The 17,073-nt window shown below is 43.4% G+C and overlaps 1 protein-coding gene across 4 annotated transcripts in view; it reads left to right on the forward strand.

Annotated features, from left to right (window-relative positions):
* Positions 1–1,731: 1,731 nt before the first annotated feature.
* Positions 1,732–17,073, forward strand: part of bs (serum response factor blistered) — a 28,846-nt gene continuing 13,504 nt past the window's right edge. For 2 of the 4 annotated variants that reach the window (XM_033478940.2, XM_076519222.1), the window contains exons 1-2: positions 1,736–2,379; positions 8,332–8,583. In XM_033478940.2, the coding sequence (XP_033334831.2) occupies positions 1,903–2,379; positions 8,332–8,583 (729 nt within the window). In that variant the 5' untranslated portion in view covers positions 1,736–1,902. Of the gene's footprint in view, positions 2,380–8,331; positions 16,536–17,073 lie in introns of those variants that run through there. The other 2 variants (XM_076519220.1, XM_076519221.1) reach the window with 2 other exon arrangements.

A 17,073-nucleotide genomic window follows, 5' to 3' on the forward strand; every position in this document is an offset into this window, starting at 1 on the left:
TTCATTATCTATAGCTCTGAAAACTGCAGCTCATACACTGCATCAAAATAGTTTAGTAGATGTTGGTTCCCTTAAAGGAGTCGACCAACCTGACCACCGTTTTAATAAGAACATGGAAGAATTTTATTCCATCTGCGATCAAATAGAATTACATTTAAAAACTTCTATAGAATGTTTATCACAGAATTCTAGTTCTCAACGTTATTTACCAGTATCTGTGATACCGACACGTACTGATACCGTTGGGGGACAAGAAGGACCAGCTTTAACATATCCTCAATTCTTAATGACTGTAAGAGCACAAGTTTCATATGCTCGTGAGATACATGACACTCTAATATCTGCAGCACATACGATAGCATCTGGTGAATAATTAATTTTTTCCTATGTATATAATTTATCTTAAGAAAGAAAGTGTAATAGAAATAATGAATAATGTCTGATGTATAAAAAGAATGTTTTGTATAATATAAATTCAATTCAGTATATAATGTAATTATAATATTTTTTTACAATAGGTAGTCAAAATTATTTTCTATTTATTGTAACATTACATTAAAAGGAAGAAACACGTTTGCATCCAACTTTACAAGAATCTCCTTTTTATTGTTATCATCATAAATAAAATCTGGTATGCAAGTTGTTAAGAATTTTGTTTGTACTAATACCTATAGTTTCATTTATAAAAACAACTTATTACATAATTGTACATATTTTGTGTACATAAAATTTGACTTATATTTCATTACTTTTTTCTGTCAGTTACAAGAACAATATGTTACGATATAGCAATCATTGTATTAAGCCTGTATAAATAATTTCTATTCTAGACCATCCGAAAACTCTTAAATATTGAAAGAGAATGTTAACAGATGCAGCCAAATAAGATTGGTAGCAATTACTATGCTGAATTCTGTAAAGCTTACGGGTTTCCTCCACAGAAGCTCTAGCAGACCCAATTAAAAACATCAAAATCTGATTCACGTTGGGCTGTATGAATGAATGTTGTTGGACATTCATAGGGATGAACAGAAGCATGTTATTTAAACATAAACTAGACCTCGTCGTAAAGAGGGATCTGACGATTACTCCATGCGTTTGCGATATACGTTATTATTCCCGATCGTGGTTCACACCCCCGCAGAAACGCGACACGGCCGGTCAAACCGAACGTAAACAAAGGCTGATAAAAGCACGAAAGCTTCGGACGTGGCAAGAAATAGCGGCCCTACACAGAGAGCCGCTTATCAGCCTTATGTTTTAGTAAGCACGTAGAAATAGGAAGGACATACCGGTAAAAGAGAGGAGGGGGAGGAGAGGCGTGCAGGAAGCGCTACTGTCAGTTGGATTGGTGTTTTGTCGCGGCGCGCCGAGTGATCATTTGAAAAGGAAGGACCACCTCTGTTCACCATATTTGGCAAACTTTCCCTAATATGGTAACGTCTACTTCTAAATATGGCAGCCGGGGACGCCCTCTCGCCGATTCTTGTAGCACTCCGCGCGAACTTTTCGCCGTGAATTTCGGCGAATCGAAGGCGCGTGCGATCGTTCTGCGGACGGTTCGGGGTCCTTCGTCACCGGCTCGATTTTTCCATGGGAAAATTTCCGAAAATCTTCCCACGGTAAAGGCTGCCGGGTATGGTGGGTCTACTTTTTCACCGCGTGCTCGGCAGCTGGTGGGGGTAGAAGCTGCGCAGGAACGTACGGAGGCACCGCGTTAGCACGTAGGTCAAGTTACGATACTCAGCGCGCATTCAGTTCGCGGGGAGCGCTCGTGCAGTGCGCGTTGTTGTCCCGTGTTCCTCTAGATGGTTGATCACGTGGGAAACATTGCGCCGACTTTTCGCGATTCCGTGGCGAAGAAGGGCCGAGGGAAAGGGAATAAATGTGTGCGAGTCCGTAATGGACAACCCTAGCGGCGGAAGAGATAGTCGGTACGCAAGTCTTGGGTACAGCATGGGGATGATAGGCAGCGACGCTGGCTCGGAAATGTACGGCCGACCGTCCACCTCCCAGCTTACAACTTCTCAAATAAGCCGCGGTGGCGCCACCATGATGGCCGCGGCGGCTGCTGCAGGCGGACCGAACGCCGGCGTGGGACCTGTACAGAGAGGTATCAAGAGGACCACGGCGGACGTCTGTTACGATGACAGCAATGCAAGGCAGGCACTTTCGCAACAGCAAGGCATGTCGATGTCCGGAGACTGTGTACCCGACAATTTGGAGGAGTCGTTCACCAGTTTGGGCCAGCCGAAAAAGTCACCACCGTCGAATGGCAAGAAGACCAAGGGACGGGTCAAGATTAAAATGGAGTATATCGACAATAAACTGCGGAGGTATACCACCTTCTCCAAAAGGAAAACCGGAATCATGAAGAAGGTTTGTATCGGGCAAACCTGTTGACCTATTTTTCATATCAAACGATCCAGGGTAAATACGCGCTTTAAGGGAGTCACCTCCGGTTTCAATGACCTTGGTGCACATATGTTGTTAAGCTCGTCAATTCTTGACAACTTTTTCCTATAGATACAATAGACGATCTTTTACTTCTTGAGATATTCGCAAAAAACTGTTACTTACTACTACAATGAATTCTGCGTATATCTACGCGTTCGCGGCGGCGTATGCGTCACCATGGTATCCGAAATTATAACGACCAAAGGGTAAAGATTTGAGCTATAGTGGTTCTGTGTGTATCCATAGACGAAAATATCTGGCAGATCCTATAAATGAAAATATAAACGAATAAATAAATAAAATAGCAACAATGTAATAGCTTTATTGTTACGGACCTGTGCAAAGTAAATTAGTGGCATTAGGTTTGGATTAGGTCTGGGTTTAGTCTCGAAGAACAATCCAATATATTCCTGATCTGACGGAATCACTGTCTCTTTAATTTTTTTTTATGAACATCTCAGAAACTAGAAGAGAACGCTTGCTATATTTATAGGAAAAAGTTGTTCAGAATGATGACCTCGACAACGTATCTGAGGGTAATTGAAAACGGTGGTGGCTCTTTTAAACTGCATATTTACCCAATCCAGAGTGATGATGTCTGTCGGGCGTCGCGTCGGTACCGACGATCGGTCCTCCGGATCGATGCTGCGTGATTTCTCACACCAGAACCTATGTTGCAGTGCATTTCCATTTGATTAAAATCGAAAAGCCGGTTTCCATATTTGGCGTAGACGTATTAGGTTGGTGCGCATACAATGTTGTTTTTCTTTTTCACCCCCATATCGAATATTTACCGTGCGTCAGGCTTTTTCGGAAACGAAGTGTTTGAAGTGGAAGTTAAGTAGGGGTGTAGGCATAATAATAACAATATTTCGTTCTCAAGTGTTCTTTTATCCGGTTTAAAATCATTATACCATTTCGTTACTATTCGCGCATACTGCGCGGTGTGCATAACCACCATACGGTAACCATTATCCTTCGCGTTTTGCCTGTTCTTCCTTATCCAACCATCGTCCTCTTTTTCCAATTGTCGTTAAAGTCTACGTCTTTGCTCGTTTATGATTTTTAAAAACGGTCTCAAACAAATCCGAGACTCGAGTGGCCTGGTTGTTTAGAAGTACAAAACAAGATAATGCAATAGAAATAATTGTTTGAGATTATATTTGATAACAGTGCATTGATAATGGGATATAGAAATAATTCAGCCATGATTTGCGATGGTTAGAAATTCATCAGTTAGTACTGATGACGCTTCAATGAGTGATTATGGCCGAATAATATCTTGGGAAGGAAGTATTTAAAGAACCGGAAGAATAGAAGCACCACGTTTTCTAAGATGCACCACCAGAGGGCCGCTAACGTAAACCGATGAGTACTATGATTCTTAACTACTGCTAAAGATAAATTTAAATCGCGTGGAAGTGTATTTATTTATACTTGTCAGCGCAGAAAATGAATGTACAGATTATTATTAAACTAAAATGGTTATTAATAAAGGGGAAGGATGTAAATAAACGACTCAAGAAAGACTCGTTCATAGGCAATTCGAGTAAAGTATTTTCCGATTAGAATCAATTATCAACAACTCTTTATTATAAATATTAGAAAAATTGCTTGACACTAGAATGATCTAGTTATGGGCTCATGATAAAAATAGTTTAGTGATCTACAGTTCGAATAAAATCGGTTTTTCACACATTTTTAAATATTTCAAAGAAAGTGAAAGAGTACTGCGCATCAACCTAATGGAGGAAAAAAAGGGATGCACGTCGTCATAGCGTACGGATTGCGCGCCAATGACTTCTGCGAGCATGCAATTTATGAGTGACAACTGCGCTCTCGCAGGCCAGTAACTTCTCCGTGTATTTTGGATGAAAATACACCGGGGAGAACGAAATTATCCTCTGGAAACCGTGATAAACTTGCGGCATAAATATTGATTATTATTAGGTAACTTGTATCTCTTTAACTCGTGGTTTCACAGAACTCCTTACATTTGATATCTTCTAGCCAGGACGGGCTATAGTTAACAAGTACCCATTTAGGTTCACATGTCGCTGACGGTAGTCAGTTAATACTCCATTTGGGGTTGGTATTGTTCTTTTGTAATCGTCAAAAATACATAACCGCCAGGAATGCACACACGATTTACTCATATTGCTGTAATTCAGAACCCACTTAAGTCTCGATGATACTGTTGTGTACTGTTGCCAAGAGAATGTTCAGTATGAGTTAGCAGACCGTTGTGGTTAATTCTTGTTCTAGAATTGAGTTATTGATTATTTCTGCCAAAAATTGAAGAGGCTAATTCGACAAAGATTGTGATTAAGATTAAGTTAGATTCACTCGTTGACAGCTATCAATCGAGTATTTTAATGACGATTAATTAATTAATAAATGACAACTAAAAAATTCGGTACCGAAACATTTCGGATAGAAATCGTTTTTACACGATTCGTTGTAGATATTAATATTGAGTTTTGATTTCCACTATCGGGAGTCAGCAAAAATTCTTTTACACTCGACTATACATAGTTGCATATTTCTTGTAAATAGATTTTCCGTTTCGAGCCCCGGACTGGTCAGATTATAGATGTTTATTTGATCCAAAGCCCGTCGCAGCTAAATCCGTAGAAGAACCTAAAGCAAATTGCATCTTTCATACGAATTTAGAAAACCAAAGATAGATTGTTCCCCTTTTCTGAAGACGGGTCCTCTAAAATTAGCCATGTTTTGACACGAAGCTGACATAATTGCTTTACAACGCCATCGGAAAAATGAAAATTATTACGAAACACGCGATAAATATAACTAAAACACAAATATTTTAATTCAAATAACTGTGTTCAAAAATTATTATGCTGCAAAGCGATATCGTCATGAAACAAAACTATAAAGTTATAGACAATTAAAGTTTTAAAAATAATGATTCTTTTACATCAGATTAGAAAATAATGTTTAGAGCGCTGTAGACCACTGAAGCTAATTTTAAATTTTGAAAAAATCTGTTTGTCAGCGACTTTCGAATTCTCTTGACAAACTCGTTCGCTATAGTTAAAAGTACAGATAACAATCTTGTTATATCCCATAACACATTTCCTACCAATGAGTTGAACAACATAGGCTGTAATTAAATGTACTTGGCGCTTTTTATCTAATGTTCTTCGTGTAAGAAGAATGTTTTCCATCCTTGGCTTACGCGCGAACCGCTCAAACAAATCTTGATAATTGTTCTGTTATTAAAGGTATAAACTCGCAAATGAAAATGCAAACACAGTTTTTCCGTCGCGCGCTTCGAATTAATTATTTATCAAAATGACGTGCTAATGGTTGCGCAGGCGGCAACGATTTGCATAAATGTGCTCTATAAAGACCGGAATAAATCAAGTGTTTCTGATACACGTCAAACGACTAGAGGTCTGTCAAGTGATACTTTCGTTCTTCAAGGATCTGACTTTAAGCTCGCGCGTTTCAAACAGATTCGCTTTAAGAAAACTATTTTAACGAGCGAACAGAAAAGCTTCCGAATTCGAAGCTTCGCTGAATGTTTCGCGGCTGAAGAATTTTCTTTTCTTGTACACGATTCGACCAAGATTCTCGCTAAAATATATTTTCTGGTTACTTATTATTTTCATTTCGTTGAGTTTCCTGTAATTTCGTGTTATTGCAATTATTTAGTAATTTTAACTTTATTCGAAAGAATTTAAGATCGCAGAGAACGTGTGTTTAATAATGTTTTCCACTTTGTTTCGTTTTTTGTTAAACTATGGAATATTTGAAACCGAACTATAACGAGCCGAAAATGGTTAATTTGGGACTAAAACGTGTTCTCCTCGCGAGAGCTCGCGCGAAGCTTGTTTACAAGGTGCTTGCCTCCCGGACTTCTGTGTATTTATGTGATCCACTTCGCATGAAGCTTCTCGTATCATTAGACTTTGTCTAAATTTGTCTGCACTCTCTCATCATGGTGCATATCAAATTTCAAGGTTCCATTTGTTATACATCATCCAGTCTCACCGACACACATTTTTCGCAGTTCGTTTCCTCCTCTAAAAATGGAGTTCAGTCCCTCCGTTTCTCGCTATCCTCGATCCTCTTTACCCTGCACTTTCGACTTCAGATTAGCATCTGTATTGTTAAATTATGCTGTCAATTTAACGATGCTTACGTTCGTAATAGCAATGAACGTCGCAGTAAATTATAGCGCGAGAAAGCAAAGTAAGTAGTGCTTCATCCAAGAAAAGAAATTATGTACTCCCCTTTCTTAAACAACTATCCATCGAATAAACAATGAATACATAAACTTTTAAATTTTTCTTTATACGTAGAAATTTTGTAAAAACAGAAACTGTAACATAGTACCATTTCTATGGTATGCAATCTCCTACACAAATTGCGGTCGCGAGTGACCGAAGATTGCGGGGTGCATCGTTCGAAGGCGATTTGATATCAAATGAAACGGTAATATTTTCACTCGCCAATTAGATAATTACGTGCACACGATTTGCCTGCTCCTCCTTATCCACTTAAACTTAATAATTGTATTGTCATCGCTGTCATTGTGCGTGTTTATGCTATTAGTGCTGTTGACTGCTGCAACATACGCGATATTTACTGTATTCACGATCTTTAGCCAGAATTTACATCAACGTCAGAATACTAGAAGCGAGACAGAAACACAGAAAACTTAGATCTTTCGTTCCCCTTCTTTCATCGAATGAAACAGTGTGATGTTCAATATTCGAGAAACTTTTCTACAAATAGAAACTGAAGAACATTAATATTGATAAACAGTTTATTACAGGGGAACAGCATTATTCACGATATCACTATACTGACTTTCTTAAATTGCTATTTTGGATTAGGGTATTTAAAATAGATCGCCGATTTTCACGGACATTCTCGCGTTCGTAAATCAGTTTAAAAAAGCATAACATTTCTACGAAATTATATTGTGAGGATTTGCTCGCATACCGTCTGATTATTACCGACCTAAACGTGGAAAACGATTGCTTCGGAAAATGCAAGTGAAACCATGAACCAAGAAACTAGGGCCCGAGGGTAAGATTATGATATCAACAGTAACCTGTATAGCAAGAAGGCAAACACAGTCTCGTAGCTTCTACCATCCCACCACTTATCCCACACAAGCTCAACTACTTCAGGGTTACCAATTACTGTTGCCGTCTCAGCTGACAAACTATCTCCATTTGGTTCCGGAAAAATCGCTCTCAGACGTCAACTTTATCAATTTATTTCTACTTTCTCCTTCTTCTCTTCAATTTATTTCCCCTTGTGCTCTTTTTCGATTCACAACCTTTCCCTTCTCTGCTCTCATTTCTTGACCAACCACACCGAAAGATATGCAGGAGTAATTCTACTAGAAGCATCGATATCAGACTAAGATCGAATTATTCTCCTTTTCCAATTTATTCTCGCGTCCTTGTCTTCATAAATTTTGCTCCCTCCCTTCTCTTAATTTACTTCATTCCTTTTGCTGCTCGATTTAAAGCCTCTTCCTTTCCCGATCTCGCTCCACAACCTTCTTCGTCTTCACTCCAGACGATTTACAAGAGTAAACTCACAACGACCATCGGTATCAAACCAAGTCGAATATTCCTCCTCTTCCAATTAATTCCTACATAATTTCTCGCCGCATTTATTTCACGCCTTCTTCACCTCTTTTCGACTCTCAACCGTGTTCGTTCCCGCTTCTGTCCTCGCATCCACGCCGGAAGATCTCCAGAACTGACCGCAGACCGAGCATTGCTTTCAGGCCCAGCGGTGCCGACCGAAGGAGACGCCGAGCCGATACCAATAAAAGGACCCCGAAGCGCCATAGTTCGTCCCTAATCCAGTGGTTCCCTGTTGCAGGCGTACGAGCTGTCCACGCTGACAGGTACGCAGGTGATGCTGCTGGTGGCCAGCGAGACTGGCCACGTGTACACGTTCGCCACCCGGAAGCTGCAGCCGATGATAACGAGCGAGGCCGGCAAGGCTTTGATCCAGACCTGCCTGAACAGCCCGGACCCGCCGACCTCCGGCTCGTCCGGGGATCAGAGGATGTCCGCGACCGGGTTCGAGGAGACCGAACTGACCTACAACATAGCCGACGACGAGCAGAAAGTAAGGCAACTGGTGTATGGCTCGCCGCACGGTGGCTCGCTGCACGGCGGGTATCCTGGTGGCGGACCGACCGGAGGGCCCCCCGGCCACCCGCAACCCCCGCCGCCGCCGCCGCCGCCGGGTTCGCAGCACGCGCCACCCTCGCACGCGCAGCACGCGCACCTGATCGCGCATGCACACGCGGGCTCATCGAGCTCGCACCTGGTACCGTGCTCCAGTCCCGGACCTATGCTGGCCGGCGGCCCCTATCAGCAGTCCTGCCCCTCGCCTCTACCGCCCCATCACGCTGCCTACCATCCACACATGTCGCACTCGCATCCCCAACGGTAGTACTACCCCACTCGAACGAGCACTCGCTTGTCCTCCGCTCCGCTATACGTCTCCGACGGGTCCGAGACCTCCGCTGCCTGCTGGCTACCCTGTCGATTCCCTTGATCGGCTCGTGCGACACACAACACCGGCCACTTCTTCGACACCCTAATCAATTTCTCTGCGCCTCTTGCCGTACGACTTCTCGAAGAGATTTCTGATGATCGACTGTTAACCCTTTGCTTACTCGATGCCATTTGAAGACTGTAAGTCCTTGACTGTTTCTCGAAATTGCCGTGCTTCCGTTTTAGATGACTTTGTGAATATGACGTGAACGCGCTATCGTGCGCAATGATGCAATATGGTGCATTCGATGCATATGAAAGTGAGTCTCGCGACTCGTATAATGTAAAAAATTGTTTTGAAACGTGATGTTACAATTTTCTGTGGCGTCTCGGAGTCGCCACTCGAGTGCAAACGGTTAATTATAATGTTATTCCGTATTGTTGAAAGTTCCTCTTTCTCTTGGAAGAAATTGGTGGAATTAAAATAGTTCTAATTATTGCAACTGTAAAATTTATGGTACGGCAAGAGGTTGATCCAGTGGAGATCAGTCAAGACCTCGGCTGGGTTTATGCTCCACCCCTTGACTACGGCAGATTTTGATACATGTCGCGTGTGCAGCTTACGGTACGCTATGGAAATCTTTAATTAGCGTGCATTTTTCAGATTTATATATCAAGACACTGAACGTCCGTTCAGTTTTATATACGTCCGTAAAAGACTTGCCTACATGGTAGTCAAGGGGTTAACACTCTGTTGGCTCCACTAAAAGGATCCGTCGTTTGTCGAACAAATGAGCGGAGTATTGAGCATTAATTAGTGTGACGGAATCCAACGACAGCAGAGTCACCAAAGTGGCGAAGAGGTTGATTTTTAGGACTAGGAAGTGGCCTGGGTGTGTTGGATACGAAGGTGCGTTTAGGGTCTAACAGGTATGTCCAGGAAGGGTCCATTGGGCTGATCATGAGCCGTCGGGCTTGGTTATTCTACTGCCGCAAGCTTGTCTATACTACTGCGGGTAAAATCTAGCTGCGCGTGTACATTGATTAGGTTTGTCATTAGGTTGTCACTACTTGCTGGACATGTCTGGTTTAGATTATCTTAACGAATTCATTTGTTTCCCCTCTCACTCTCTAAACATTTGTGCTCGCTGATTGAAGAATGTTCATCATGAGCATGAATTTTTGGAGTATATGGACGAAGGAATTCGTGAAATTGATCTGAACGCACCACACTGTGAAATGTCGGATCTTGAATCGTACACTGGAGATCTTTATGTAAATGCCCGTTTTTATATCTTATTTTATGAACATCGGGATCGGGAGCTTCTCTTGACGACGAAAAGATTTTTCGTCGTAAATGCAGAGTCAAAAACTGTTCCGTTTAAAAAGTGGAGTATAGATAGCTCTGGGTAATTTATATGCATAAAGCTTCGCAGTGTAATCGTTACAAATTGCTCTGTTGATATTGCGAGGGATCATTCTTGCTTCAACGCCAGCTCTGCAAAAGTTATGGATACTCAAGAGTTAACGCGATACGAGAGAACATGCAACGTTTGAGTAATTATATGGTTGTTCAAATCACGGGTAAAATATCGGTCCGACATTTCATTTACACGACGACGATGCATAGGGTCGACGCTCGGGTCGAACGCGTTCGCAGATAAACGCCTCGTTAGAGTCGATGATCGCCGGTTTGCTAATCGTGATTATTCGTGCTTAGATTGTGATGCAGGTTATTGAAGAATTCTTTAGCATTCGTGCAGTATTGGTCGGGCGCTTTTAACCCTCTCGTTACTGCAAAGATGTTACGACTATCAGTTGCCGCGAAATCAGTACGACAATTGTGCTGTATCGAGAAATCGTCCCATTCATCTATGACGTCGCTGGTGGCGCATAATAGCAAATTCGTTTCAATGCAACATTGATCAGCACAACTTCTAGTACAAAGAAAATTATTTTCGTCGACATAGGACGAACTTCCTGAACAACTCAACAACTTGAAGACACGATGAACAGAATTCTATCGTATTTCACGAGCTATAAGCAATTGGAAATCATGTCACTTGGCAAACCACAATTATCTCTTTAGTTCCAAGAGGGGCTGTTCGATCTTAAACGACGACTATGGTCGCCATCGCCAACGAAAGGGTTAGAACGCTCAACGAATGTTTTTATTCGGGCCATAAGAGATCGCGCTGAAAGGGTTAAATCGCGTTGTCATTTGGCAACGAACGAGTCACCAATCGCCGCAGCGAGAAATTCCGTCCAAGATCGCGTAGCATCGACGATGGTGATGCTAGTTGTTTGTTTCCTACGCGTCGGCGAATGTCGAGCCGCGAATTAGAATTCTCGGATGCGTCGATACCGGTCTGCGGACGCGCGTAAAATCGTGCCTCGTGTCGGCTGAATAACGAGGCAACGGGACAGACGCGCAGGGAGGAAGTTCCGGGCGGCATCAGACTTTCTTTTCCGGACGTCGATATATCGAAATTCTCGATGAGGCTCGTCGTTTCCGGTGGCGGACAGAAAATACGGTTATTTTGCTTCCGCGCTGGCTCGAGGGCGATTTGCGAAGGCGCGGTTAACGTTAGGCCGGCACCACGGATTAGTATGCCGGTCATTCCGTGGCATTCACGTTTAATTCGACGCGTTCGTGAAACTAAATTGGGCGTTAACTTCCTTCGCGATCGTTTCCGCAGGCGTTAACGTTCGTTAACAGTCGTTCGGCGTCCGGGCCGTTGCCTCTTTCGAAAGGGCCATCCCCGGTTTTCTCCGGGATCGAGTTCCAGCCGAACCGATTAGCTAATTCGCCGACGATTAACGCCGTCTCGGAATTAGGTTGAATGTGCGACAACGGCGCGGGAACGTTTCTCGAGTTTCGCGGAGAACCAGATCGGAGGCAATTTGCTTAAAAGCACGTCGCAATTCCGATGTTTCTCGGCGCCGGTATCGACTCGCTTTAAATTAATCCATTAAGTGGGCTCGTAATTATTTATGGGAAACGCGCAGGGAACGCGTCGTCCTGTTAAACGATATTTCGCTGCGGCTTGGTCTCGTCGGAAAGAGTCCGCCGGCAATTAACTTTTCTTTCGACGGTTGTTATGCGCGAAGGGTCCGCGGACACCTGTCATCGTTAGGACGGCGTCGACAGTACTTAACATAGCAGGTTTCGATACTTAATGCACGTGGAAAGTCATTCGCGTACACAAAGGCAGATAGGCCAGGAAATGTCGCACGATGCCCGGCGGTGGTCGATGATTCCTTTCGGAATCGGTGACGATCATCGCGAGGCGACGCTCGGTACAGCGAAGGTGTTTTCAATGAAAACCGATCGGAGCAAGATGGAAACGTACGGTGCTCCGTTTACAACGTATAAATCTAGTCCAATCGACGCGTACTCTAATGTATACGAGATTTACATCGACCGATCTACCGGCAGAGGAGGATGATCGATGGATCCTTCTCAGTCTGATCGTTGCACAACGCGTTGCACGACGCGTTCGAACGCGAACATTTCTCGTATGCTACCGTCCGTAAACACCATTCCGGTGACTAGCATATTAACAATAGTATTTATTACGTATTTTCATATTTCTCTTTATTTTCGATAAATTATTAATAGAATAGTGTAAGTCGAGGTTTAATCAAGGTCCTGCTATGGTTTCATCGTTATCATTTGGAACAATGAAAAATCTATATAACAAAGATCGAGGAAAATCTAGTTCGACTAATCGAGATTCTACCGTACTTTTTTCTTATTATTCTACTGTATTACTGTACTTCATGAAATCGTGTCTATCGAACAGTCATTGTTCGATGTTTCCGTCCGCACTTCTCCACTCAGTTTTTTCATACTGTGTACACTAGATGCCTAGCATTTATAGCTAATTCATATTCCGCGATTTTAAACTCTTCACTCTGATCTGGGGTTCTTCAATCGTAACGACACGTCGATGAGACTCCTCGTTCAACTTTCTCTACAATTCTATCAACGTCGTCCATTAACAAGCATCGCCTGTATTGTTTAACGATAACATAAGATTCGTACCTTCGCAAGTACGTCATTATCCAGATAATTTCGAACGGTAGCATACGTCGAAGTTGTGTCAACTGTAGGTCCGTAAAAATTGTGAATCGTTCCACAGAAACTGCTTGTGCAACAAGCAGACTGTAGTCTCTCTGGTGGAACGTGTGAATGAATAATGAAAAAAAAGAAAGGAAAAAAAACCCAGCGAAGCTCAGGCTGTAACTATCGAAGTTCGAAAGATTTGTCTATCGTAGAACGTATCATTTACATGTCTCTGCCGCGAGGTATCCTTTTGAAATTCGAAATGTAAAGAACGATCGATCGATCAGACCCCGAGGGAGTAATCGTCTAAGTTCGAGGATTATGGCTGGATCTATACGTTCATCGAAGTCCAAAGACTTTTTCTATTGTAGGAGTGACGGGCGACACATGTTCGTTCGAGTCGCGGTTCATTACGAAATAAGACGTGTATCTGGAGGCACGTAAACGACGGGAATTCTACCGATCACAAACGGGACAGAGAAGCGGCAGTTCGTAATCGTATGTTAGGGTAGTAACTCATGTGATGGATTACTCGAGGTAGCCGCGCGTATTTTTTTATAATCGTCCGTGTGTTCTTCCCAGTTTTCTTTCTTGTTTACTCGAATCGTATTTATGATCATTTACGGCGATGGAATCTCTCTCTCTTTATTTATTTAAACACCTTGTACATACATTCGAAATTGATCGATCGACGCCGTGTAGAACGGTGCTCGATGGGGGGGACGGAGGCGAACCGAATCAGAGCTGCGTCGTTTTTCTTATCAGTATTTCGAGACTCTAGACGAGAAGTTCGACCGCGAGACCGATCAATTTCGCTCTCGACAATTAGGAACGCCGAGCGTTCGAATTATTACGATTCGCGCGGATCATCTTCGGCCGTCCGCGAACGCTGCGATAAAGTGTAGCAAAGCATTCGAACACCGATCGGATCACGGTTCTCTAATCGATTTCGGCCGAACGTAGGCAGAGAGAGAAAGAGAGCGCCGGGTCTGTGAGTCACCGTGAAAAACGACCGACACAAAATCCTTCTGAATTATTCAGAGAACACGGTCCTCTCCGTCCGCGGCGAAGCAATTTTCCAAATAATGGAGAAGCAGCGTTCGCCTCTCGGTTCGCCTCGGTTCCAGGCCCCCCGCTCGATTGTGTGCTTTCATTACGAACGATCGTACCTGGCTCGTGGGATTCGCCGGCCTCTCCCGGAATCCACCGGAAAATTCGCGTCTCCCCGTTTTCCCTTCTGCCAGTGATCCTTCTCCCGCGCGAACGAGGCATCCTTCTTAAATACTCATTGCTGCCTCGGGTTCGGCCGCGTTCCGCCTTTCCCCGGGACAAAAAAGAAATAAACAAAAAAAAAAGAAAAGAACACGAGCCGACGAAGAAACACGAGAAATCGTAGTACGTGGGTGCGAGTCCGAGCCAGTAAACCCGGCGGTGCACGCTTGGCATTGTTGCGCATTGAATATATATATATACACGCATACATATATATATTGTTGTGCATCGTACATTGTTCCGTAATGTGTTTGTACTGAAAGTGGCATGTGTAGTATTTGTTTGTTTTTTTTTCTTTTCGTAGATTAAGTAGCTGGTATTTAAAATACCTTTTTTTTTAATTTAATTCCCAAAACTCCTGCGCCCCCTCCCCCGTTCCCTCCGATCCCACAACCACTGTCCCTCTCGTCCGATCACCCCAAGTAGAAAGAACTCGACTCCCTTCACATTATGCATGCTTACATGTGTGTGTGTGTGCGTGTGCGTGCGTGTGTATTATGTGTCGTGTGCTGTTGTCTTTTCTTTTTTATACCGCATAATATTGCACAAAAAAAAAATCGAAGAGGTATATATGTATACATAAAAATATATATATATACGGTTAGCTAGATAAATAAATAGATAGACGTTATCTAGAAACGAGAAGGAGAAAAACCACGTGAAAAGAAAGAAGTGAACGAGGTTTTATACGCACGGTTCGAGGAGCGTATAATACACGCAATAGGGAGGATTTGATCGAATCTCTGGAGACGCATGACAAAATGTAAACGAAATGTTTCACTCCCATCGACGCACAAAGTACAAATAATATATATATACATAAATATAAATATTAACGAGAACAATCACAATCTCCTGAACGGTGAATCACGAATGTACGGCTGGCGCGTCCAAGTATGTATCACATGTGTAAATAGTGTACTGTAAAATACTGTGATAATATTTATATTACACGTACGTATATATATTATCGTTCATTAATGATACGGCACCAACGATATTGTGCTCCGTCGCCGCCTAACGAGCAAAACGTTTTAGCCGGCGCGCTCGCCCTAATCGCCGGCACTGTTTTCGGCAACCGTGGGCGCCAGTTGCTCGCGGACAGGTAGGTATGAAGCCCACCTGTTGACCAGCGAACGCGTTTCTACTTAGAACTCGCCCTCTTCTCTCTTGACAAGCGTGCGCCACCCCTGGCGTTTAAGCGTTTGACACGTTAAGTGCCGCAAATCGACCCCGGAAATTGTCGCGGGATCAAGGTAATTTGAAACTGGTAGATTCAAATCTATCGTGGTCGACGGTATTCGAGTTCTTTCGCATCCTGAACGACCTCAAAATAAATTGCAGTAAAAATGAATTTTGGAAACTAGTCAAAAATTAGTGTCGACCACATATCTGACCGACGACGCGGCGCTCAACGTGTTAACCGAATGCATCGACGATAATAATGATTCGTTTCCTTGAAAAGCGAACACCGATTTGATCGTGTGTGTTGCTCCAATAATACCGTTACCTTGTCGTATTTATATTTCTGTATTTTAGAGCGAAAAGGTATTAGGTATATTTATGCTCGGTGAAAGGTCAAGGATAATCCTGAATAATTCGTTCGGTAATGAATAACTTCGATTGAACACCTGCCGCCAGGGGTGGTGCACGGTGTCCGAGACTTGCCTTTCGCCAGGCACGCAAAAACGAGCAGGAATCCGTACGATTAGGCTCGCAGCCGCGAAACGCGGTAACGTTAGTTCGCGTTCAGCGGCGACCAGACGAAGCCGGGCACGATCAACGTAGGTATTAACAGTTCGTTAACTCGTTCGCTAGTTAATTACAAGTTGGAAGTTTCCATTGTTTGTTAACGACGTTCGTTCCGAAGGCCGTTCGAACACGCTTTCCACGGAACAGACGAACGAGAACCATGGCGATCGATCGTTGTCTGGACGAAGCAGCTCGTTGTCGTGCGTAGAAATAATGTCGAAGATCGAGAATTAGGTTAGCGAGCCGCTGCATCATCGAAGGAACTCAGCTTCCCCGGGAGGTCGAGGTACCGATTTAGGAATCTGTGCTTGTAACTCGCCGGAAGATCCGTCCAGAACATGCAAATACAACATTCTTTTTTACGGTGCAACAGACGTTCTTTGGTACAGTAAGCGACGGAGGGAGTAGTATGTTTAAGAGCTAAGCTTAGATTAAATGATAACCGAAGCTGCGTTTGTAAGAATATATATACCAACCAACATTTATTCCACTTCGCCGTTCATCCCTTCAGCGATCTCGCAAGGTAGGTTCAGCTTTCTCGATCAAAACGCACCGAAACTTCGATATCTCCTTCGTGCACAACTAAACCCCGTTATTATATTCTTCATTCTAACATATCTCAACCTGTTCGCAACGCTTTCATCAAACGCTAAACGTAACTCTTCGGATCGAATGTCCTCCAATGGTGCACACCCCTTCGGACAGAAGGCCGCCACCTTCTGGACGATCACTTTTAACACGATCGGCTCGACGCCGAAGAAAAAAGCTTTCTTCGTGGCTGCGGATCATATCGTGCGATCAATTCCGCATCGACAACGCAAGGGCGCGGTGCGCGTGGGACGCCACGGCACCCCCTTAAAGCTCCAAATCGCAACGAAAGTTTCGCACTCGTGATTTGTCGCGAGGGGGAAAGAAAAAATGCCACCTCGGAAGCTCTCTGTTCTTGGTTTTGCTGGAGCTACGGGTGACGGAGGGGGGTCCGGGGGTTTTCGAAGCCATGATTTACGATCTAACGACCGGACG

The sequence above is a fragment of the Megalopta genalis genome, chromosome 2, assembly GCF_051020955.1.
Source record: "Megalopta genalis isolate 19385.01 chromosome 2, iyMegGena1_principal, whole genome shotgun sequence".
Lineage (NCBI taxonomy): Eukaryota > Metazoa > Arthropoda > Insecta > Hymenoptera > Halictidae > Megalopta > Megalopta genalis.